This window comes from Centropristis striata, chromosome 6 (assembly GCF_030273125.1).
Source record: "Centropristis striata isolate RG_2023a ecotype Rhode Island chromosome 6, C.striata_1.0, whole genome shotgun sequence".
NCBI classification, from domain to species: Eukaryota; Metazoa; Chordata; class Actinopteri; order Perciformes; family Serranidae; genus Centropristis; species Centropristis striata.
Window position 1 is genome coordinate 22,975,987 of NC_081522.1, and position 24,684 is coordinate 23,000,670.

At 39.1% G+C, this 24,684-nt stretch overlaps 1 protein-coding gene across 1 annotated transcript; it reads left to right on the forward strand.

Moving 5' to 3' along the window:
• Positions 1-758: 758 nt before the first annotated feature.
• mlycd (malonyl-CoA decarboxylase) lies at positions 759-18,276 on the forward strand. Its single transcript, XM_059334277.1, has 5 exons — positions 759-1,488; positions 7,722-7,834; positions 9,209-9,365; positions 9,802-9,954; positions 16,862-18,276. The coding sequence occupies exons 1-5, from the start codon at positions 943-945 to the stop codon at positions 17,405-17,407; spliced, it is 1,515 nt and encodes a 504-aa protein (XP_059190260.1). The 5' UTR covers positions 759-942; the 3' UTR covers positions 17,408-18,276.
• The last annotated feature ends 6,408 nt before the right edge of the window (positions 18,277-24,684 follow it).

The following is a 24,684-nucleotide window of genomic DNA, read 5'->3' on the forward strand; positions in this document are numbered from 1 at the left end:
AAACATGTTCAATATAAAGTCATGAGAATTTTTTTAAGCTAAACCTCATAACAGTATATTTAGTAGATACAATGAGCCCTAGCTTTACACAATTAAAATGCTGCTTACATAAATGCATCAATACAAATAGCTAATCTAATAATATAAAAGTATTCAGATCCTTTACTTAAGTAAAAGTACTAATACCACACTGTGAAATTACTCCACTACAAGTGCTGCATTCAAAAGTTACTGAAGTAAAAGTACAAAAGTACTAGCATCAAAATGTACTTAAAGTATCAAAAGAAAAAGTACTCGTTATGCAGAATGGACCCACTCAGATTGTTTTATATATTCCAAATATATTGTTGGATTGTTATTATTGATGCATTTATGTAAGCAGCATTTTACTGTTGTCCAAATAGGGCTCATTTAAACTACTTAATATAGGCTACTGTTATGGTTTAATTGAAAAAATAAATATATATATATATATATATATATATATATATATATATATATATATATATATATATATATATATGTGTGTTTTTTAATATTAAATCTCGACCTGAAAAGTAACTAAAACTGTCAGCTAAATGTAACGGAGTAAAAAGTACAACGTTTGCCGAAAAATGTAGTGGAGTAGAAGTATAACGTTACATAAAATGGAAATACTTAAGTAAAGTAAAAGTACCTCAAAATTATACTTAAGTACAGTATTTGAGTAAATGTACTTAGTTACTTTCCAACACTGAAGGTGTGATACAAATACTGTATTTTTATTATGAAGTCAATTATTACCTATCATGTAGCGCCAGCCTAACTTCTGACTTGTTGCCATGACAGCGGTGTCTTTTTGACTTGTTGCCATGACAGCTGCACTGTCTCTTTAAGAAACCCGGAAACGGTTCCCTCCAGTGTTTTGCTGGCCCAAACAGACAGCTGAGCTCCCTCCCAGCGATGATATCCCACCCTGCTATCTGGGCTTTACGAAGTAGTGTGAGGTGCTGGTGTCACCGGACTGTGTTCAAAGCGGCTCTGGAGGCCTCGGACGTCAGCGCTTGGCGTTGGTACTCGACCCCAGTTCGTGGCGGTGTCACGGGCATGGAGGACATCCTGGCTAGGGTCATTGCTCCTTTACCCACATATGAAACGAGAGACAAGTCTCCTCCTCCTCCCGAATCAAACAGCTTGGAGTTTATGCACTTCTACGGAAATCTGGAAAAGGAGGACAAACTCCACATGCTAACGAAGCTGTCACAAGACTTCGGTGTAGACCACAGAAACGTTTCAGAGCTCGCTGTGAGGCTGTTGGACACTCAGCTCCGAGACTTGTCGACCATTTTGCAAGTTGAAGACAGGCTGCGGTACGGCCTGACTCCCCGTTATAAACAGCTGCTTAATCACATAAGCAGAGTCGAGGGGGGAGTGAAGTTTCTGGTGGACCTCCGAGCCGATGTGCTTGAAATAATCTCGTCCAAAGCGAGCGAGAGCCCGCACATCAGGGTAAATCATTTGTTTACATTTTCTACGGGTGCTCGCATGAGTCAAGCAGCATCGTTCGCGTAATAGGCGTTCGACACCTGAACAGCTGAACCTGAATGTAATTTAGATACATTGAGCGTGTTAATTTTTAACAGCATTAGTAGTAGGCTGAGTATAGCTGCTTCAACAACTCTACTCCACACTGAGGCACAAACTGACGTGGCTCACATTTCCTCACAGCTTGGTAATGACCTTTGCACCAGTTTACTTTACTTTCCAAACTAGGAACTTTTTTATTTTTTAACTTCCTCATAGTTTAGGGCATTTTTCGCAAATAGAGACTAAACTTTTTTGAAATAAGACTTTCAAGATGCCTTCCACTGCTGCTGGAACACTCTTACTATACACAATAGACCTAATGATACTATTTAATTCTAAACATGCAGAGTCAAGAGCTACTCTGCTGCAGGAACCGTGTTAGAGAACTGATGAAATCAGGCATGTAATGAATACGTTGAAACATTTTTTGAAGACAAAGTGAAAATAAATTTGAAAGGGAAAGGCAATGGGAAAAATACCCTAAAATTTTCCATCACACAGATATGGCTCCTGTGCTCTTTGCCCCCTTAATGGCACATCTTTGGTAACTTATTTTCCAAAAAGCTACCCCACTCATGCTCAGTCAGGTATAATTACAATTTTCAGTTGATATCGACACTGGAGTGTAGGAGTTTGAGCGCATAGCTTGTAATAAGAGTGGATTATTTTTCAGCTTGCTGTCATGTTAATTCCACTCACCTAGAATGATATCTGAGTTATTCAAGGGTCGTACAAAGTCCTGCAATTTTGGAAAATACTTAATTTTTTATGGTTATAATATATGCTTGAATTGTAATATACTTCCTGAAAAATGAAAAATAATTTGGTGTTTCATCCACACAATCACTCATGTAACCCATAACCTTTTATGATTTGAAATGAAGCAATCCCATTGTAACACTAAAGTTTTCTAATGTAAATATTCTCCTAGGATAATTTGATCCATATAATTAATTTAATAATTTGAATTTTGTGAATCTATGATATAATCGTAATTCGTAGCAAAATAAGTCCCTTTGTTGATCCCTGGAAATGAGTAAGCATTAAATAATAATTAAAACAATAATTAAAATTAAATTAACTAAAAACTAAATTAGTGTGCAAGTGTGTCATGGAAAAAATGACTAGACCACCCTTGTTTTCTCTAATTTCTTGTTCATTTTAATGCCTGGTACAACTAAAGGTACACTTGTTTGGACAAATATAATGATAACAGCAAAAACAGCTGATAAGAGTTTAATTTAAGAGCTGATATCTAGACATTTTCCATGATTTTCTTGACAATGATTTTGGTTATTATCAAGAAAACCACGGAGAATGGCTAGTTATCAGCTGATAATGATTTTAGTTATCAGAAATTAAAGAAAACAATGGTCTCATAATTTTTCCATGACCATACGCACAGTGATTCCATGTGTATAAATCGGTTCTGTAAACTTTTTCCAATTGCATTTAAAGTAACAATTCAAATGTGATCATAAGTGCTTCAAGAGTCTGGATATTTTTATTTAAGGAACCTTGAAAGTGCTTGAATTATGCTCTACTATCCCTGGTTAGGGCTACATGGTGGTGTAGTGGTTAGCACTTCTGCCTCACTGGAAGATGGTTGCAGGTTGGAGCTTCTGTGTGGAGTTTGCATGTTCTCCCTCGTGTCAGCGTGGGTTCTCACCAAGTACTCCAGCTTCCTGGTGACTCTAAATTGTCCGTAGGAGTGAATGAGAGCGTGATAGATTGTCTCTATGTGTCAGCCCTGTGAAAGTCTGGTGACTTGTCCGGGGATTGGCTTCAGCCCGCCGTGACCCGAGTACGGATAAGCAGTTAAGGATAATGAATGAATAAATTAATAACCCTGTTTAATCTAATCTAAGACTGCACTGCTTTCCCCCCAAAGCACAACTGAGTGTGACATGTACCATCAGTGTTTTGCTTTGAATACATGCTCAGTCAGTGCAAACAATGAGTAATTTGACATTAAAAGTAGTTTTCCAGAAGATGAAACGCGATTTATATACACTACTGGTCAAAAGTTTTACAACACTCCAACTTTTCCAGAATTTTATTGAAAATGATGCAGTTTAATGTCTCAGTGTACTCTGAAATTAATGCATATAACAAATAAACAATTGAAGTTAAAAAAATAAATTGTAGAATCAATTTAGAAAGGAAAATGTATTCTAAACTGTTGACTCATGGAAGTAGCACCTTAACAGATAGAACAGCTGAACACACTCAATGGAAATCAAATATTCTTCAGAAAGTTCTTTCCAACTCTGTTGCAGAAGTTCCCTTAAATGTGGAGCAACTTGTAGGTTGTAAGTGATCAAGAAAAGTTGGGACAGGAATTGGTAGCAACTTAGCAACTTTCAAGGCTTGATCAACCTCCGTTGCTGCAGAACTGCTTTAAGTTTTTAACCCATTTCTTGTTCCCTGAAAAAGGCCTTTTTGTATAATTCTGAAATGTACATTATTTGTCAGTTTTGGTTAACCTTACCTTTTTTTATTTACCTCTGGCAGTTCACCACTTACCTTTGTACCCTTTCTAGCTGTTCATTGGACTTGAACTGCTTGAATTTCAATTAAAAAAAAAGAAAAATTGTGGTGTTCTAAAACTTTTGACCGGTAGTGTATATATATATATATATATATATATATATATATATATATATATATATATATAAAATTTTTTGTGTTTTCAGCATAAAAAGCCAATAAAAATATTTGAATAATATATATTAATTTTTAAGCTCAAAAGTTTATTAAATTGTGTTTTTGTAACTATCAGCCTGGCATGTGTTTGTTCTGTTGGCTGTATCTCTAAGTTGGAGTCATACTGAGTTGACGCTGCATGAAGCTACATTTATAAATCGACTGGAGGCTTGCAGGCTGAGCAATTGCTATTTGTGTGTCAAAGGCCACCAGCAGCTCTTTTCTTAAAACTATAGTGTAAGCAGAAGCCCTACAATGCAATGTAAAGTAGGTGAAGACATAATAAGCAGAAAGATCCAACGCCTAGAAAGATACTTTTGATTTGTATTGGACGTTTAGGATTAAGTGGCCTAATCCAAAGCGAACACTACTTCTGTCATAGTTGACACATCACGTCCACTTTTCTTAGACACACAGATAAAATGCAAAATGCAGATTTGTAAAGTTGTTAAGCTGAGATGCAAAAATCTACTACAAAACTGATGTTGGTGCCATCAAAAGCTCTAATGGTCTAAAACTAAACAACTAAAGTTACCCTGTTATTTATCATTTGGAGCCATTTAAAAGCAAGCTTACTTATCAAGACATGTACTGATGATGGAGTGAAAAACCTGTTCTGTCATCTTTGTGATCAGTTTTTATGCCACCGTGATAGACGGACTGTCATGAGCACAAAGTCTGAGATAACCTGGAGAAAATGTCATCACTCATTTTTGGACATAACTCAAGAATTCTTCCGCTAATTATAACTTCACTGTGACATCATAATGATCTGCAAAAGTAATTTGTTGGCCATTTTTTTTACCACCATAACATAATATTTCACATTTGGTCAGACACTGATATGATGACATTAATCTTGTGTGTCCACCTTGATAATAGATCTTCTGTTGGCTTGAAGATGTGTGTGAAGGATCCACGTTTTAGAATTAGCAGCCAAGAGGGACTGTAAAAATACCTGTAAAAATATTGTTTATGTGAATACACTACATGTCTCACTGGGGATGATTAACTGCAATCATACATGTCAATATAACTTCAATTTAGCTAAATAAATACACTCTATACGTCTTCACTACATGTGTTATGTGAGTCTGAACAGACATGGATGTAAACTGCAACCTGACTGGTTGGCAGAATCATACAACTGCAAGGCAATAACTGTAGGTATTTTATGTTTTGCTTTGGACCAGAGCTTAATATGATTTTTAAAGACCCTGACTGCTCTATCGCCAGAGGACTTCTCGCCTCTTCTCTCCTGCTCGATATCTATTTTATTCCTGCTGAGAGGTGGTTCACATGCATTTCATCTCAATAACCGAGGCCCACCGAGACCTTTTGTAGCTTAAAAAGGTCTAAGCTACCTACAGAGTACTCGTACTGAGAGCTGACCACCTTGATCTTGGGGGTGCACTGTAATCTTTTCTTCTTATTGCCAGAATTGATTGAGCTGAAACTGTGAAAAGGTCATGGTAAATATGAAGCTTTTAGTCCATAACTTGCAATCAAAAAATAAATAAAAAATGATGCAGATATTTAAAGAGAAACATCGAGAGGGGAAAAGGTTTTCAAATGACTAACGTTATGAAAAGTTTGGATTTAACAAAACTGCAAATACTGCAGAAGAGTGTCGCTTTGAATTCTAGACTAGATTAGTCTCTCTTGGATGGGTAATTGATTTTTTTTTCTATGTTTCCCTTCGCTCCTTCCTCTAGGCCTTTCATTCTTGCTCACCTGTGCAAAAACTGAGTGGATGAAAGATATAAAGACAAGTCGGAGACTAGTTGGCTACTTGGATTTCACAGAGTATCAGTGAGGCTATTTTTTCCCCACGGACAGACTGCCAGGCTGACAAGTGGCATGCAGCCTACTGGAGTAAAAGTATTGGCACACTCTGAGTTTGACCCGTAAACACTTTGGCAGTCTGAGGTGGTTTGGCCTTGGACAGACAGGCCATTCCTTCCAGGCTCTGCAGCCTCCATCGCTCTGTATAATCACAATATAACTGCAGCTCAAGGTAACAGAGGCTGTATCAGCTCACGGCATCACAGTCTCACCGCTTTGATACAGCTCTAGTGTCAAAAAGTATTGCTTTATTTTTCTTTCTAATGGAGTGCAGGATTTTCTCTTAGTTTCCCTTCCCTCCTCCCCTCCGTCTCTCCTAACCTCAGGCTTCCAATGCTAGACCCTTCCATTTCAAAAGACTTCATCTTCTGCTAGGTCAATGGAATACACATCTCAGTTTGGCCTTCCTTTTGTGTGGGTGAGAATTGGCTCCCCAAGGCAGCGGCTGCACCCTCACGGGCTGTTTATGTGCTGCATTTTTTCCACAGAAATGCCAGGCTGGGATTATCGGCCATCCTAGATTATTTCACCTCAAGCTGCTTGTGAGGTTAGAGGAACACAAACACACATCACATAAGTAGTGCTGGAAGTTTTGTCAAACTTGAACTTTTCTGAGGTTTTCTTTTGATTTCCAGCTCGACAGAATTTCTCAGCGTGAAACCTCTTAACCATGCAGCTGAATAATGCAGAGCCTGATGCATATACTGTATGCGAGGAAGACTTCTACATCTTGAGTTTTGATAGTTACTCGCTTAAAATTTCCGCCGCCGGCTTCCACAACACGACTGTGCTTGAGCTTGTTTGTATTAGCTATTATTATGACTGACAAGCTGGCATTAAAGTAAGCCTGAAGTGAAGTCATCCTATAGAACAGCCAATATAAGTTGTATTTTTGTGCTTGAGTGTGTTTGAGTGGGTGTACCGTGTGTGCTTGTTTGTGTGTTTGCAGGAGATTTGCTTTAAATGAAGTCTGACCTTTGCGGGAGGACAGGCCTGCTTTGAAATGGCAAGTTGTTTATTGAAGTGCCTCCTCTACGCCCATTGCAAGCTCAAACAAATCACTACTCATAATGTGAAAACATTCAAACAGCATACAGACACCCAGGGGACCATACACCCAGTGTGCGAGATATCTGTGTGGAATTGTTTATAGCTGAGAGACAAACTTGAGCAACTTCGCTGTCAGTCAATAAGAGAGCTTGTGAGTTCTCTCAATAAAAGAGGTCTATAAGGTTGTAAAGACCGTGTTTATCCACTTCTCTTGAAAATAGTCATATAAAACCTGCAGTTTTCAGAGAATACTTTTATGTTTCTTCTTTATGAGAAAAAAAAATTCTTCATGGCAACAGTAAAATGACAGTGCTTCGGTAACTTAATGAAGTGGAGACTATGACCTTGTTCTTTTTATTCATCCTGTTCTATGGGATTCATTTATACAATATATAGGTTCTGCACTATATGAAATACACATGCACAATCCTGCTTTTCTTTTCCCCAACAGGCTGACTGCCGAACCATCAACAAAGGAAAGGATGTGGTGAAATTTGAATTAACAGCTGGATGTTATTTCTAAACTATAACCTTTTTTTTTTTTTCTCTCCCAGGACCTGAATGGCACACTGAAGAGCTTACTGTCTGAGTGGTTCTCTGTTGGTCTGCTCCGCCTGGAGAGAATCACCTGGCAATCCCCCTGTGAGATCCTGCAGAAGATCAGCCAGTAAGAGCTTTCACATTCACACTGTAATTCTCTTGTTTCTTTCCCACCCTTTTTTTTTATTTCACAGTATCTTTTCTTACATAAAAAGAATACAGCACTGTTATGAAAACTGACCGTTTGCTGAACCACTCCCCTGAACAGTGATTATCTAAACACAGCTTAATGGACTTAGTGTGTTTGGCATCTAAGAGCTTTAATTTAGCCTTTCCAAAACAGCAAAAGTGTAAGTTATGGGCTTAACAGTGTATTTACGTGCTTTATGTTAAACTGCAAATATTAGCACAGTAATTCACCATGTGACTGTTTTTTCACTTTTTAATGCAATCCCATTATCCCTTGCCTAAATTTTTTTAATTTTTAATTTTATTACACGGTAGTGTAGTGCAGTAGTTCTCAACCTTTTTGAGTCGCGACCCCCAATTTAACATCCATGTTGTGCGCGACCCCCGCTCACTGAACAGAATCTCACACGCACAGTTCAGATCACCCAAAAAAGAAACAAATTGACCAAAAAAAGGAAACAAAATGACCAAAAAAGACACAAATTGACCAAAAAAAGACACAAAATTACCCCAAAAAGAAACAAAATTACCAAAAAAGACACAAAATTACCAAAAAAAGGAAACAAAATTACCAAAAAAGACACAAATTGACCACAAAATGATTTAAAAAAAAAAGACACAAAATGACCAAAAAAAGACACAAAATGAGTAAAAAAAGACATTAAGTGACTAGTCACTTCCTTCCACAGTCCAAAAATGAACACTTAGGTGACTCTTAATTGCCCGTAGGAGTGAATGAGAGCGTGACTGTCAGCCCTGTGGTAGTCTGGCGACCTGTCCAGGTGGGATCGGCTCCAGCAACCCGAGTGCGGAGAAGCGGTTAAGTAATGAATGAATGAATGAATGAATGAATGAATGAATGGGCTAAGGGACAAAATGCTTGCGGCACACAAGATGTTTGGCATAATAAGTGTCAGGATCCCTGTTTTTTTACATTACATTACATTACATGTCATTTAGCTGACGCTTTTGTCCAAAGCGACTTACAATAAGTGCATTCAACCTGATGGTACTAGACATAGACCACAGGAATCAAGTAAGTACATAACTTTAAGAGCTAACTGTCATCGCTAAAGGAGTGCTATATGTTAAAGAAGAAAAGAAAAGAAAAGAGCTTTTTTTTTTCTTCTCATTCTTCCTACTGTTGTCACACACTTGTCTTTTTTTTTAAATATTTCATTCAACAGCTTATACAAATGTTGTTCTGTACACTGTTGGTGGTGCATTCCATCACCACCACACAACAGTATTTAGGCATGTTAACGTTGTTTGTTAGAAACAACAATGGAACTAACATGAAGCTCTCCTCCAGGTATGAGGCCGTGCACCCTGTGAGGAACTGGACAGACCTGAAGCGCAGAGTGGGGCCGTACCGCCGCTGTTATGCCTTCACCCACGCCGCCATGCCAGGAGAACCCCTGGTCGTTCTCCACGTGGCCCTCACAGAAGACATCTCTGATAACATTCAGGTTAGAAATAGCTGCAGGCTCTTATAATGGTTTGTCTCACTTTACCACACCTTTGAGGATAGTTAAACATCTGGGATTTACTATTTTGTTCCTCCTTTGTGCTGACAAATGGATTATTGCTGTGTGAAAAACAATACAGAGACCTTTAAACTGCACATCCCCCTGGGAGCAGCCTCAACAGTGCTGTGTTTCTTTCCTCTGTGTTTACAGCGAGGAAAAGGTGGTTTTGACAACACTGTATTGAGAATATTCCATGGTGTGAAATTGTGCAGTGATATCCACAGTTTTGCTCCAGCAGCTCTGAAATAGCTGTAAGTGAGTTCTGGCTTGGCAGCAGCGATCTAGCCTGGAACTGGTAATGCTCTTGTATCAGGATGAGTGAAGCACATTTTGTCTGTGTGATTCAACAAAAAACTTCTTCGTCTTTTTCTCTTAGAGTATCGTCCGTGAGTTTGCCACTCTTGACTCTGAAGAGGATGTGAATAAGATAAACGCAGCCATCTTCTACTCCATCTCCTCCACCCAGGCTGGCCTTCAAGGGGTGGAGCTGGGCAACTACCTCATCAAGAGAGTGGTCCGAGAACTGCAGGTGAATGCGGCCGGGATTCAGAATGTAGTGTAGTACTCTAGTCCAGCTATTCTCAACCTTGGGGTCGGGACCCCAATTGGGGTTGCGAGAGGATTTCTGGGGGTCGCCAAATCATTTTGGAAGTCAGCTCTGTCTCCACTGTGTTAAAGTGTTCATGTGTTAATGTGTTTTAGTCTTTTTGGTCACTTAATGTCTTTTTTTTTGTCATTTTGTGGGGTTTTTTTGTAATTTTGTGTCTTTTTTTGATCATTTTCTGGTCAATTTGTGTCTTTTTTGGTAATTTTGTTTCCTGTTTTTGGTCATTTTGAGTCTTTTTTGGTCAATTTGTGTCTTTATTGGTCATTTTGTTTCCTTTTTTTGGTCATTTTGAGTCTTTTTTGGTCATTTTGTTTCCTTTTTTTGGTCATTTTGTGGGGTTTTTTTTGGTATTTTTTTTTCTTTTTTGGGTCATTTTGTGGGTTTTTTGGGTCATTTTCTGTCTTTTTCTGGTCATTTTGAGTCTTTTTTGGTCATTTTGTGTCTTTTCTGGTCATTTTGAGTCTTTTTTTGGTCATTTTCTGTCTTTTCTGGTCATTTTGAGTCTTTTTTGGTCATTTTGTTTCTTTTTTTGGGTGATCTGAACTGTGCGTGTGAGATTCTGTTCAGTGAGCGGGGGTCGCGGACAACATGCATATTAAATTGGGGGTCGCGACTCAAAAAGGCCCCCCCGCCCCATCACGGCTATAATAACACCTTATCACTGACGAGGCACATGACACATGCACAGATACAGCTGTTAACTCCTGCAGAGCTCCTCGGCTCCTCCCCTACGGTGTGGTAGCTAAAAGTGTTGTTTTTGTCTCCTCCTCGGGATGTTTCACTCTGAATGACTCACATGCTGAATTCAATTAAAAGGCTTTCTGGTAGCCTTCAGGTCTGGCCCAGCTGGCACAGCGTTATTCCAGCGAGAAATGTAGCTGTGCCAGGAAGGATTTTTGTTTGATTGCTTTTCAAAAGTTTTTATTTTAGTCTCGCCCATGAATCGTAAATCTCACGCTTGTTCTAGCACTTGCTTATGCACACATGAATGCAAACACATAAACAGAGCTGTAGTCACTAGACAGCCAGTAATGAAATCTCATCCCTGCTTCTCAATAAGCGCAGAAGGGCCCTTCATGTCGGGCCACTCCAGTTAGCACTTGTTAAACGATTGGAGCGTTGAATGGAACATCAAAAGCCACTCTACACGACAGATGGGAAGTAGCTCTTTACAGTATGTCCTCATAACAATCAGGTTGCAGAGCTTTAAGCTGCTGCCACTTTACTTATTCATACAACGGGATTGTTTTGATCGGTGAAAGCTTTTCACTTATTGGCATTTTTATTAATGGCAGCATCCAGTTTAGTGGCCACAGCAGCCACTGGGTTGTGTTTTGTGCTTTAGCATTAGGGGTATTTTTGTGTTGGAGGTAGAAAAGTAGGTGACTGTGTTGTTAAAAGCCTTACAGAGGCAAGGTCTACCAGCTTTACCAGTCAGCATCTTGTCTTTGTTGTCTTTGTTGTCTTTCTAATGCAAAAATAATCATCTAAAAAAAGAGTTGTGCTACTTTTTAGCTTGTCAGTACCCTAACAAAGCAACTACAAAATGGTGATGCGAGGAAGAATTAAAATTAGGCAGACAGAAAGGTGGTGATCTATCATTATTTATCACCTCCATAAAAAATGTGTTTGGATAATATTCAAAGAACTCAAGGTGTTTTTACAACCAAAATGTTCTCTGATCTTTTTAAATGAACATTTTATGTTGATTAATACAGTCCTTGGTTCATATTTTTGTTTGATCTTTCTGCTACTACCATTTTTATGGAAATCAGTGAATCAATAAACCATTTAATACATTGAAATATTTGATTTCAAAGTATCCTAACCTTATACTAATGCTCATGCTGCTATACTAGTTAATATGCCAGAAAATATTTAGTGTGTCCCAATACATAGCGGAGGTGGGACCAAGTCACAAGTAAGTCTCAAGTCTTTGCGCTCAAGTTTCAATTCAAGACGGGCAAGTCAGGAGTCTTGAGTTCTTAAGAAGTCATAATATGCTTTTCACCAAATGTGATGCCATTTTTCACAAAAGAGTAATACTATGTTACAGTTACATACATTAACAAATGCTTTTCGTATGTATTTGTATTAAGTTTGCTAAAACAAGTGGGACTGAATTTAATCATAAAAAGTGTGAGATTGCACTGTTCGAGCATAGAGCTTGACTTTAGTGGAATCTAAAGTCATAAAATTTGTGACAGGAATCTGAACTAAACCATGTCATGTGACTCGAGTCCAGACCTCACTCATAGTAACTCAAATGCCAAAAATACCAGGATGTACAACTGCATCTGGCCACATTTTGCAGTATGCAAGCTGGCAAGCTCTTTTGACTTTTCTGACCCACAATCCCATGCACAGCATACATGCAGGTGCATCTCAATAAATAAGAATATGATGGAGAAGTCCATTTCCAGTAGTTCAAGTCAAACAGCTCCAACCAAGTATTGAGTCATATAGATGACATACTTTTCAGAGGCCAACATTTCCACATTAAACTTTTTTTAAATTGGTCTTTTGTAATATTCAAATTTTTTTGAGACACTGAGTTTTAGGTCTTCATTATATGTAAGCCATAATCATAATTAGAAGAAATTAAATAAATGAAGACATGAAATGTTTCTTTCTGTGTGTAATGGATCTATATAATGTGTTATTTCACCTTTTGGAATTGAATTACTGACATAAATAAACTTTTCTATGATATCCTAATTTATTGAGATGCACCTGTATATGAGCAAGATAGTAAAATTTAAATGCAGAATGTTATGACTAACTCCCAAATGTAAGTTCAGCTGCATTGCGTACATCTTGTTATAGCTCTCTAACTGGATGGACCAAAGCCAGATTTGACATGTTTTTTTAAAAAGCAAATTATCAATTTCTATGGCAAAAGAATTGAAGAAATTAACTCAATTTCACAGAATATGTAGGCTCTACTTTTTGGCTTTTTAAGGCAGTATGCAGTCCTGGTTGGAATTTCAGCTCTTCAGCGTGACTTTCTTTTTTATTTTTTTTTTTTGGCCACTTTTACCCAAAGCACTCCTTGAGTGCAATTATTTTTTTATGACCCTAGTGGGAATGGAACCCCTGACCCCGACAGTGTAAGTGCAGTGGTCTGACCTCGAGGCTACCCACAACCACAACACACACTTGTATTCTGCAAAAGGCTGTGGCTTTTACGTAAAGGTGAAGAGAGGGAGCAGCGCAGCCACAGAGGGACCACTAGGATGATGGATAGATGATAGAGTGGAAAAGAAAAGGTCACAGTCACGATTTAAGGTGAAAGAAGGAGGTCTTGCTTGTCTTTGTAGATTGGCCCCTAGAGCACATCTCTGGCACTGCTCCTTCTTTTTCTCTGGATCCTTTCCTCCCTCTTCCTTTTCCCATCTCCTACCGCCTCTATCCACCTTCTCCTGTCACCCCTGCCCGCTTTCAACATGGGAGAATCTGGTACTCAAAGCAGAGGTTGGAGTGATGAAAGCGAGATCATGATACAATAGTGAGAGTGAGAAGAGGAGAGCCAGCGGGTTGTGGAATGTGAGAAGACTGGAAGGGCAAAATCAAGTATGAAAAAATAAAAACAATGTTGCAGAGCAGTGTGCTCCTCCAGGGAACCTGGTCTCACAGAAATCCGTGAAATAGCCACGGATTTGCTTAACTCAAAATCCGTGGAATAGCCACGGAATCGCTCAAATTTCCGTGAAACTGACACGGATTTCGCTACAATGCAAGTTAATGACAGTCATATCCCGTGGCTATTGGTTTGTTCCAAGTCACGTGACTTTCAAGGTCCCAGCGGTCAGAACAAAAAACATGGCGGACAGTTCTCTCATTTTTAGTGAAAAATCAATATTTTGACTTAGTTTCTGCATAAAAATGGATTTTGATCACATTTCTAGCGAGAAATATATGTTTTATTTTCTAAATATTCACTCAGTGAATGTACATAATCACTTTGTATGTTGGAATAGCCACGGGATATGACTGTCATTCACTTGCATTGTAGCGAAATCCGTGTTAGTTTCACGGAAATTTGAGTGATTCCGTGGCTATTCCACGGATTTTGAGTTAAGCGAAATCCGTGGCTATTTTACGTATTTCTGTGAGACCAGGTTCGCCCCTCCAGGGTTTGTCTGACACTTCCACTTTTATCTGCAGCCACTTTCACTCCTCTGCCTGCCACACCGCTCCATCACTTATCAACCCAGACACCGGAGCGCGAAGAGGGGGAGGATTTTGGGGAGAAGAGACGGTAGAAGAGTGGAAGAGAAGTCATGAGATGGGTGGGTGGGTGGGTGGTCAGGACGAGACTGAGACATGTGGGAGAGGCGAGAGAGAGAGAAGAGGACAGGTATTAAAGGTGAGAGTGTAAGGGACTGAGGAGGAGGAGAGAACAGGAGAGAGAGAGGGAGGGAGGGTGAGAGCGGATCATCCATCTCCATCAGCGGGGCAGGGGCATGAAGCCACGGAGTTGATTTGTAATGCCGTCCCTGTCGGAGGAACCAAAGGCTTGAGCAGCAGCCAGAGCGCAAACAAGAAAATGTTGTTTTGTGTTTTGATACTAAGATGGAGCGTTCATCTCTCTTATTTCCGTCGTCGTGGCGGAGCTTGTGCCTCTGCATTCGGGTGGGGATCAAATCTGTGCAGCCTCTCATCTGTTTTCTTTACACCTTCACCTTGTTTTCTCATTCCCATTCCTTTCCTGGGTTTCTTTTTTTTGTTTTCTGTTTTTGTCTCTTCAAGCTGGTTAAGGCATATTGAGGCAATTCTGTGTGGAGGTGTCTCTGCATGCATGTAAATGACTCTGCAACTTTTTGTGTTTCAAAATAGGGGATTAAAAAAGAAACTTTTCTAGCCTTTAAATGCATGAATGTTAGCTGAGGTCTAGAGACCTGTTCCATATTTAACACAGCTTTGGCTACAAATTAACCTCTTCCACTCCACCGACCCAATTCTGTCATTTCTAGGAGGGACAGCTGAGTGGTATACATTATTCATTTCATTAGTTTTATACAGTGAGATCAAGTTTCAGACAATTTTCTCAACACAAACATCATCACACATAAATAACTCGGCTCATTGAATCCAGAAGGTTCTCAGCCCTGCAGAAAAATAAAACATTTGTACTGCATGAGAAAAAAAACGTGTTTTTTCCCCCAAAATCCATGCTATTATGATAAAGGGGAGGCATGTAGGTACCCAGAGAACCCATTTTCATTCAGATATCTTAAGGTCAGAGGTCAAGGGATACTTTTGAAAATGGCCAAGTCTGTTTCCCTCACCAAAATTTAGCTGTGGAGCGTTATTAAGTGCCCTTCCTGGCAAGACATGATAAATTGATAGCAATGGATTCTTTAGATCTTCTACTTCTACTCAAATAATACCACTAGCTGAGCCTGCCACAGCCTCTGGAAGACGAAAAAAGTCAGCTAAGGAAGGAGTTGAAGGAGTTCAGATAACAACATTGCTTCTAAACTTTCTAAAAACAAGCTGTAGGTAATAGTAAACCCTCTAGAGTATGTTTTTTGGCTCATGTCCGTGTCAATATTTCATATTAACTCAATAAACCAGATAAAAACATAACCTGCTGCTACCTGCTTACTATAGACTACTAAGAAGATGCTCTTACATATCTCAGGTCAAGACCCTTAAAACATTTAGAAAAATAAACGTTTCAACAGTTTATTTGATGGCAGAAATAGATTAAGGCAGGGGTGTCAAACTCAAATACACAATGGGCCAAAATGTAAAACTTTGCGGGGCAACATTGAACAAATAAACCTTTTAATATATACCAAACATGTTTTGCTTTAACATTAAATATGGAACCAGCACCGCTTATAAACATATAATATATAACTAAATAGTGCAGACATGCAAAATCAAATTTCAAATAAAAAACACATCAATGTCGTTAATTTATTCAATAAAAATTCAATAAAATTTGTATGCCTCGTTTCTATTTGCATCCTTCTGATTTAAATATCAAAATAAACTTTTTCAACAGGTTAATAAATTCTGCCTTTCTTTTCGCCATTTTTGGGAAGGGGTAGCTCGGAGACAGCTCTAGCTTGAGGTTGCTATGACGACTGCCACAGAGGAGCGTTTCTGGGTCCTGTCCTGATTGACGCGCCAAAACAACAGCAGGGCATTGTGGGATTTGTAGTATTAGCTGTAAATGCGCCGTATAATACCGGCGGGTCAGCTTTTATAGTACAATAATAAGATAATAATTTGATATTGCCTCGCGGGCCAAATAAAATTACACTGCGAGCCAAATTTGGCCCGCGGGCCAGCGTTTGACACCCCTTTATTAAGGAATAGAGGGGAGTTCATGGCCTTTTCTTTTAGACAGGGAGTAAAATTGTCCTGGGCTTTAATACCTGCTGTTGTATCTTCATTTCAATGATATGGTTATTCATTTAATAGTTAATTGATGAGTAATTCATATGTAATACATTTAGTTAAAAAGGTTAAAAAAGGGATAAAATATTTATATTCATTCATTCATTTCATTCCTGTTAACGAAAGTTAAATTACTGTGTACAGTGACTCGTACAGACCACAAGGTGGCAGTAGCGTTCTACTCTAGAGTCAAAGGTCAAGAATTAGTGTTGGTTTAGGAGAAGAAGTCAGTAAAAACAAAACAAAAGATGTTTTCAACAGTGTTATGCCGTTCATTGCTTTTGTCTGTAATACTGCACGATGGTTCAGTAAAGGTCTGAACGAAGAAAAAGAGTCTCCGGACGTTTTTATAGAACCTACAGTTAAGTTCCCACACCTGCAGTATGGGTTTAACTTTCTCCCTTTCTGTTTCCAGAGCGAGTTCCCTCACATGGCCCAGTTCTCCAGCCTGTCTCCCATCCCAGGCTTCTCCTCCTGGCTCCAAGGCCTGCTCAGCCAGTTCAGGAAGGAAGGCCGAGGCTCCGACATCCTCTCCGAGCAGGAGTGGAAGGAGGTGGAGCAGGCCACTGACTCGGCCCCGGGGACCCCCGCCATCGAGGCTCTCCGCAAGCTGATCACAACCAGTGAATGGATGCGTTCCGAGCGTCTCATGCGCATCCTGGAGCCCGTCCTGATGCGTCTCTGCGCCTGGTACCTCTACGGGGAGAAGCGGCGAGGCTACGCTCTCAACCCGGTGGCCAACTTCCACCTGCAAAACGGCGCCACCATGTGGAGGGTCAACTGGCACGCTGACACCAGCCCAAGGGGCGTGGCCAACTCCTGCGGCATCATGGTGAACTATCGTTACTTCCTGAATGAAACGTCTAAGAACAGTGCTCTGTACCTGCAGAATAAGGCTATCACTGCGTCGGAGCAGGTGCTGGGGCTGGTGACCCAATTTCAGAAGAACAGCAAATTGTGAGAAAGAGATGCCCTTAAATGCACCTCTGGTCTGTCAGCAGTTATTATTTTTGACTTCAAATTAGAACATTTGTCCACAAAGTGTCTCATCCATCTGCTGCATGTAGTCCATAGGTTAGGCTTCTAGCCTCTTTGAGTTTCTGGTTGAAGCGGTTTGATATTGCCTAACTGCCTCCCAAGCTGAGAGACTGTAGCTAATGAAGCACGAGGCATTTATCAATGCTGCCCCATGTTCCTGGATAACAGTGTGTGTAATGGTGAAGCAGGAGCGATGAGGAGGTGCAGCTACTGGAATAAATGATGTTTAGATTCTGTCATTTGGCTGAACTGTCTCACTGCAAACACACTGATGAATGTCTTGGATTTTGTCTTCTTTCCTTATTCCCTTAAAGTTCAATACACAAAAGCATGAAATCACTACCTGGAAATATTATTTCACTTTAAACAAAACTGTTTTCATTCTGCCGTGTATCATGGCTACTCCGATATTTTACAGTCGACTGTGCTCATTCTGATCCACTGGGCTGTACCTGCTGGGTACCTCCATTCACGTGATTTTCTTTTTTTGCCTTAACACACACACACACACACACACACACACACACACACACGCACAGCGCCAATGTCTCCAGAGAGCCATCGCTGATGTTCTAACTGCTCTGTACAGGTGCCAAGCAGGGCTCATATCAGCCCACACTCCATTGTTGTGAAATAATATATCACAGCAAGTTGACTGTGAAATTACATTTTATCTCTCTGAGGAGCCAAACTTTCTTTTCTTTTTTTTCCCTACATTCTGCCCCCCCTCCCTGTGCCGCTCTGTGTCCTAGAAACTAATGGAGTGAGAAATAAAGTTAAAGTAAATGGCTAGATTGATGGTGTTCAGTTGTGAAGGAAGGGGGGAGGAGAATAAAGAAGCATAAAAAGGACAGTTGTTTAAGAGATGCCCTTGACAGACAGTGCGGGTGTTTCTCAGAAGATATTGGAGACAATAAGCGACCTATATCTCTCTGTGTGCGTGGGAAAACAGTGGCATTGTAACGCCATCTCACAATGGAGAATGCTGCACACTTGTGGTATGATTTGCCATGGAAACAGCAATGAAGGGGTGTGGATCGGTTCAGAAAAATACAAGACCGATAATGTTTAGAAAAGGAATTAAAGTCCTTGGTGTTTGGCTTGAAGGTGAAGAATACTGTCAAAGTGAGGGAAATAGGAATAGCATAAGAAAGACTGTTAATACAGGTGAACCCACCTTGTTAGGGCCTCGGGGCAATCGCACCGAGCACTGGTCCCATACAGCAATAGCTGTAGGGACCAGTGCTGCACTACTGTTATACTGTGGATTTCTTCTTATTCCTCTTGCGGATGCAATTTCGTCCCGCTAGTCGCGAAAAACTGCCCAAAATTTTGCATTGAAATGAATGGGACAGCCGAAAGAAAACGAGCGAAAAAGAACAATAATTGGAGATTTTCAAACGTCGACTTCTCCAGCATAATTTCAGCTAGAGACTCCATTTAAACTTTAAACAATAGACACAAGTCTTGTGTATCGGTGTATTACTCCACATTTCGATAGGCCATATAGTTTTTTTATCAATCCTTGTTCAATGACCATGATCATTTTTGTAGAAATTCTGAGATTATAATGGGTGTGTATTGCACGGAATGTTCTTGTCACAGTGTGTGATGTCATCACTCAGAGTGTAGAGGGAGAGAAAACATTGTCAAAAAATAAATTTGAAAACTGCGCTCCAGGCCGCAAATTCCACTCTACAGAAATAATTTATAAATAGAAACGTAGGAAAATTTGTCTTCTCCCTCACAATCCTCTGGTAAAGCTGTCAGAGTTATAGTTTGGGCGTAGGACGCACAGATGCGTCACCAACATGCACCAACTGCCTCATTGGGTCCCATATTAAAAACGCAGGGGGATTTCGGCAAAAGGGAGATGGAACAGTTTTTTTAGATCGCTCTAACAAAGCTATTTTTTCATTTTTCTTAAAAAAAACCATATGTAGACGTTCAGGAAGAACTCAGGACGCTCAAAGTGAAGTCGGATCAATGATAGGTATTATGGTTTTGCCAAAAATGCTTTCTGTTCGAGGCCAGAAATTTCACTCTGCCCACCTCTGGCTGCTTTCACTGTGCCAGAAGATTCCACAGCTGTTAACTCTGTTGATTGCTCTGCTCTGATTGGTCGACCACAACGCTTTGATGCTTTGATGTGATTACAGTTACAGATACACGCACGCACGCACACACACACACACACACACACACTGGTCATTTAATGTAATAACAGTTAAAGATACACGCACGCACACACACACTGGTCATTTAATGTAATAACAGTTAAAGATACACGCACGTACACACACACTGGTCATTTAATGTAATAACAGTTAAAGATACACGCACGCACGCACGCACACACACACACACACACAAACACACACACATATGCGCACACATTTTGAGGTTAAAGGGCATAGGTTGCTGTATAAATAAATACTTGAAGAGGAATGTTTGTTGTAGGTGTGCTCCTTGTATATTATATAGTATCATAACATTACTAGTATTAATTGTTTGAAATCTCTGAAGAATCTCATCATAGTGTACACACACCGGCAGTAGCCCCCGTGGCCCTTTCAAAATTTCCCCAGAGGAAATTTTCTAGTTTCTAAATTGTTATTTAGACATTCCCACCCCCCTAAAGCTATCATAACCATAAAAAATTAAATATCTGAAAACCTTCTGGACACAATGTGACTGATATCACTGAACAGACTCCCTGTCAGTTCAGTGGAGCTGCTATTTCACAAACAAAAAATGTACCATTATTTGTTGGGACAAAATAATAAAATCATAAATTAAATGGAAAGCAAGAGCCAAAGTGGTGATGGTACAGTCCATGATTTCTGGTGAGGAGAAGGAAAACTAGCGATCCTGTTCCCTGGAACTCTTAATATTCTCTTTGAGCCTTTGCCCTTGTCACTTTATAGTTCATGTCCTATTGTTGTTGTCTGTTATCCATTCATTCACCAATTTCTTTTTCTGGTTACCCGGGGCCGGGTCGAGGGGGCAGCAGCCTAATCGACGGCTGGGCAATATAGACCAAAAGTCATATTCCAATATATTTAGGTTGAATACTGATATATGATGTATATCCTGGTACTTTTATTGCAAAGTGAGAGCAAATGTTCAGTCAAAGCCAAAGCCAAACATGACATGTCACAAGTTGTTTTATTGAAACTTTTATTTAAGTGAACATAAATACTGTAGAACAACAGGAGTACCTTTTAAAAAAAAAAAAAAAAAAAAAAAAAAATCAAAGCTCCATAAAGTGCACATTTAAATAAATAAAAAAATCTTAATCTGCATAGACAGAAATCTCTATCCATCCCAAAAAAATATTTATCTGAGAAAAGAATAACGAACATCACAAAATAACTAAATATGACAAACCCTAGTAAGGGCAGCATTTATATATACAGAAAGAAAAAAAATTGAACTATATCGATATGTGTGATATGGTCTAATTCCATATCACGTTTAAAAATATATTGACATATCTTTTATATATATATATTGCCCAGCCCTAGCCAAAGCAAGTATTCCAGACTGCTCTATTCCCAGCAACATTTTGCAGCTCCTCCTGCCAGACCCTGAGGCATTCCATTCTAGATTATATGGAATCTCCTGTGTGTTCTAGTTCTACCTGAGGGCCTCCTGTCACTTGATCCTGCTTGGAACACCTCTAACAGGAGGCTCCTAGGAGTCATCCTTATCAGAACACAAATCATCTCACCCTATCTCTAAGGTTGAGCCCAGCCATGCTACAAAGGAGCCTGGGCAAATAAACCTGCTGTGATGTCCACCAGCCCAATCTCTTCAAGGGATAGCTTATATATTTTTTAAGTGGAGCTGCATGAGGAACATGGAAGATCTATGGCTGAGAAAAAGTAGTGCCAAATGACGATGCTGTGGATAGCAACAAAAATTGGTGGACATATCGTTAATATATCGTACAAAGAAAAAAAGGGTATAACATTTTGAGGGTGGGTCTTTGTTTAGGTGGTTAAAATACGTTTTGAGAGTGTGTGTCTGGATCTCCAAACTGGGAACGCGCAGACCATCATCTGCAGGTGCATCTCAGTAAATTAGAATATCATAGAAAGGTTTATTTATGTCAGTAATTAAATTCAAAAAGAGGAAATAACACATTCTATAGATCCATTACACACAGAATGAAACATTTCATGTCTTCATGAATTTAATTTCTTGTCATTATAATGATTATGGCTTACATTTAATGAGGACCTAAAATTTAGTGTCTCATAAAATTTGAATATTACAAAAGACTTACAAAAGAATTTTAAAAAGTATGTTTAATATGGAAATGTTTGCCTCTAAAAAGTATGTCATCTATATGACTCAATACTTGGTTGGGGCTGTTTGACTTGAACTACTGGAAATGGACTTTTCCATCATATACTTATTTATTGAGATGCACCTGTACTGAACAGAATACATTGACTGTGCGTAAGTACCTCAGACAACCTCATTTCATAAAATCCGAATTATCCCTTTAAGTCAGGGGTGTCAAACTCTGGCCGGCGGGCCAAATTTGGCCCGCAGTGTAATTTTATTTGGCCCGCGAGGCAATACCAAATTATTATATTATTATTGTACTATAAAAGCTGACCCGCCGGTATTATACAGCGCATTTACCGCTAATACTACAAATACTACAAATCCCACAATGCCCTGCTGTTGTTTTGGCGCGTCAATCAGGACAGGACCCAGAAACGCTCCTCTGTGACAGTCGTCATAGCAACCTCAAGCTAGAGCTGTCTCCCAGCTACCCCTTCCCAAAAATGGAGAAAAGAAAGGCAGAATTTATTAACCTGTTGAAAAAGTTTATTTTGATATTTAAATCAGAAGGATGCAAATAGAAAAGGCATACAATTTTTATTTATTTTTTATTTAATAAATTAATGACATTGATGTGTTTTTTATTTGAAATTTGATTTGCATGTCTGCACTATTTAGTTATATATTGTATGTTTATAAGCGGTGCTGGTTCCATATTCAATGTTAAAGCAAAACATGTTTGGTATATATTAAAAGGTTTATTTGTTCAATGTTGTTTTATTCAAGTTTTAAATTTTGGCCCATTATGTATTTGAGTTTGACACCCCTGCTTTAAGTTAAATAGGTGCTCAAGTGTATGATTGCAGCAGAAAGTGTCTTAATGTAACAGCCATGGCTCACTTTGCAACTTTTTTTAAATACATCTCCTTGTTTTCTTTGTGTATTTTGAATATTATTGTTGAAATCATCTTTATGACGTGTTTAAAAAGTAAACTTTTGTATTTTATCCTCAGAAGAGAAAATTGCTGGCCAATGGTTCCCACTGGGAGTGTATTAAATCATGAAGTGTACTGTGTGGCGTCTGACATATTCCTCTACTGCTGCTGGCAGCTACGGCTTATTTTAAGGTCACCGCTGCCCAGGAACGAGCGATAGTAGTGAGAGTGGTTTGGGTTAAAAGTCCAGCAGCTTTTAATAATGAACTTTTAAAAAGTATATTATGTCATACAGTGAAAGTAATTACTTTTTGATAGTAGTCAGTCAGGTATTTCCCATAGGACTGAAAAGACAAATTGCTCACACAGCGAGCAGTTACAGCACTGAAGTCTGATTTATGGACACATCGGGTCCGGCTAAATGAAATGATACAAACCTCCTCAGTGGAGTCTTAAAAGGATGAGTCCACTTTTCATGTGCTAAATGGAGCTAATTTGAAAATGGCTGTTGAAATGGATGGAATCTTAATATGTAATTACTTAAATATAATTATAAAAGGCAACATTTAATACCGTGAAACATCTGTGATCAAATGGCGGTGAAATTGGATCGCTCTGTCGGGAGCTTTTTGTCGACAAATGTCACAGCAAGTATTCTGATCACTGACGAGTTCCACTTTGGGGCAGTGTGTACTTCCAGTGCTACCAGTCTTCATTTTAATCTAATCAGATTGCAGTTTTGTCACATTTCCAGTCCAGCACGTGTTGATAATGGATCCACAGCTGAGTTCAATATTGTACTATTTTTTATAATATTGCTTAGTTGTCTGACATGTCTTAGAGCCAATACTTTCAAAAAAGCAGCAGAAGACCTGATTACAATTGATTAGAAACTGTCTGCTTTGGAAGGCCTCATCTAAAAATAATTCAGTAATTCAGAGAATCCTTTTATTTATTTATCATTTCCAAGATGGGAATCGGACGTGTGCGTGGCGGTGGCGTATTTCATTCCTTGTCACTCATTCGGAGGAAATTGCCTTACAAATGAATCTAATCCATTTTTTACACATCACAGTGGCCAGAAAAGCCCGAGAGTGGTGGCCGTGGCATTTTCATGTTTTAATTATTTCCGATAAGGTCTGAAACATAAAAGCTTTTTGTCTCCATCTGTGCAGCGAGTTTAAAAGTGCAGCGATACAAATAAGTGCTGGATCGTATCACTGATAAACCCTAATATGTTGCATTTTTTATATATAGGCTACTACAAAGGTCAGAGTTCACTGCATGCTGTCTGGGACAACAAACTAACAGTTCCAAGAAAGCACAGCTGAAATAGAAGACTCATTAAGAGATTTCCATCACACTTGGCTCAAGAATGAATTACATTTCTACATTTTGTTCTCCTTTTTAAATTTGTTTTCTGCTATATTTGCCTTTGAGGACATCACTAGTAGATTGAATCTGACTTTGAGCGTTTATGCTCTCCTTGTTTTCCTCGCAGCACAGTGATCAAAGAAATATTGGACTGAGTTTGGTGGGTTTTCTTGTGTTCTGTGCCAATGTTTATTCTCTATACCGTTTAGTATAATCAAGCACTTCAATGAGATGACACGCATTGAAGCATTTTGATTGCTAGAAAGACACAACCACTGTTTGAAATCATTTTTGGAGCTCTCTGATTAATAGATAAATATGGCACAATGAATATATTGAAACCATTTTCAATCAAAACCAATAACAGTATTTTAATTAACTGTTTAAATGGTTTTGGAATGCTCACATACTTTGCTGGTACTCACTAGTTTATTTTTTTTGTGTGTTTACACATTGTAATAGGGGAGAGTGGGGTAAGATGTGCCACTTTTTACTTATGTTGTCCTGGAGGTAAGGAAAAATGACACAGAAACAGAATGAAAACATATACCTTTATTTCTGGATGTCTCCTATCAAATGAAATTATCAGAAT

What these genes read in the sequence shown, in the direction of transcription:
- mlycd (XM_059334277.1), top strand. Translation starts at nt 943, where the DNA reads ATGATATCCCACCCTGCTATCTGGGCTTTACGAAGTAGTGTGAGGTGC. An exon ending in GCGAGAGCCCGCACATCAGG is followed by an intron (nt 1,489 to 7,721) that starts GTAAATCATTTG and finishes TTTCTCTCCCAG; the next exon opens with GACCTGAATGGCACACTGAA. An exon ending in ATCCTGCAGAAGATCAGCCA is followed by an intron (nt 7,835 to 9,208) that starts GTAAGAGCTTTC and finishes GCTCTCCTCCAG; the next exon opens with GTATGAGGCCGTGCACCCTG.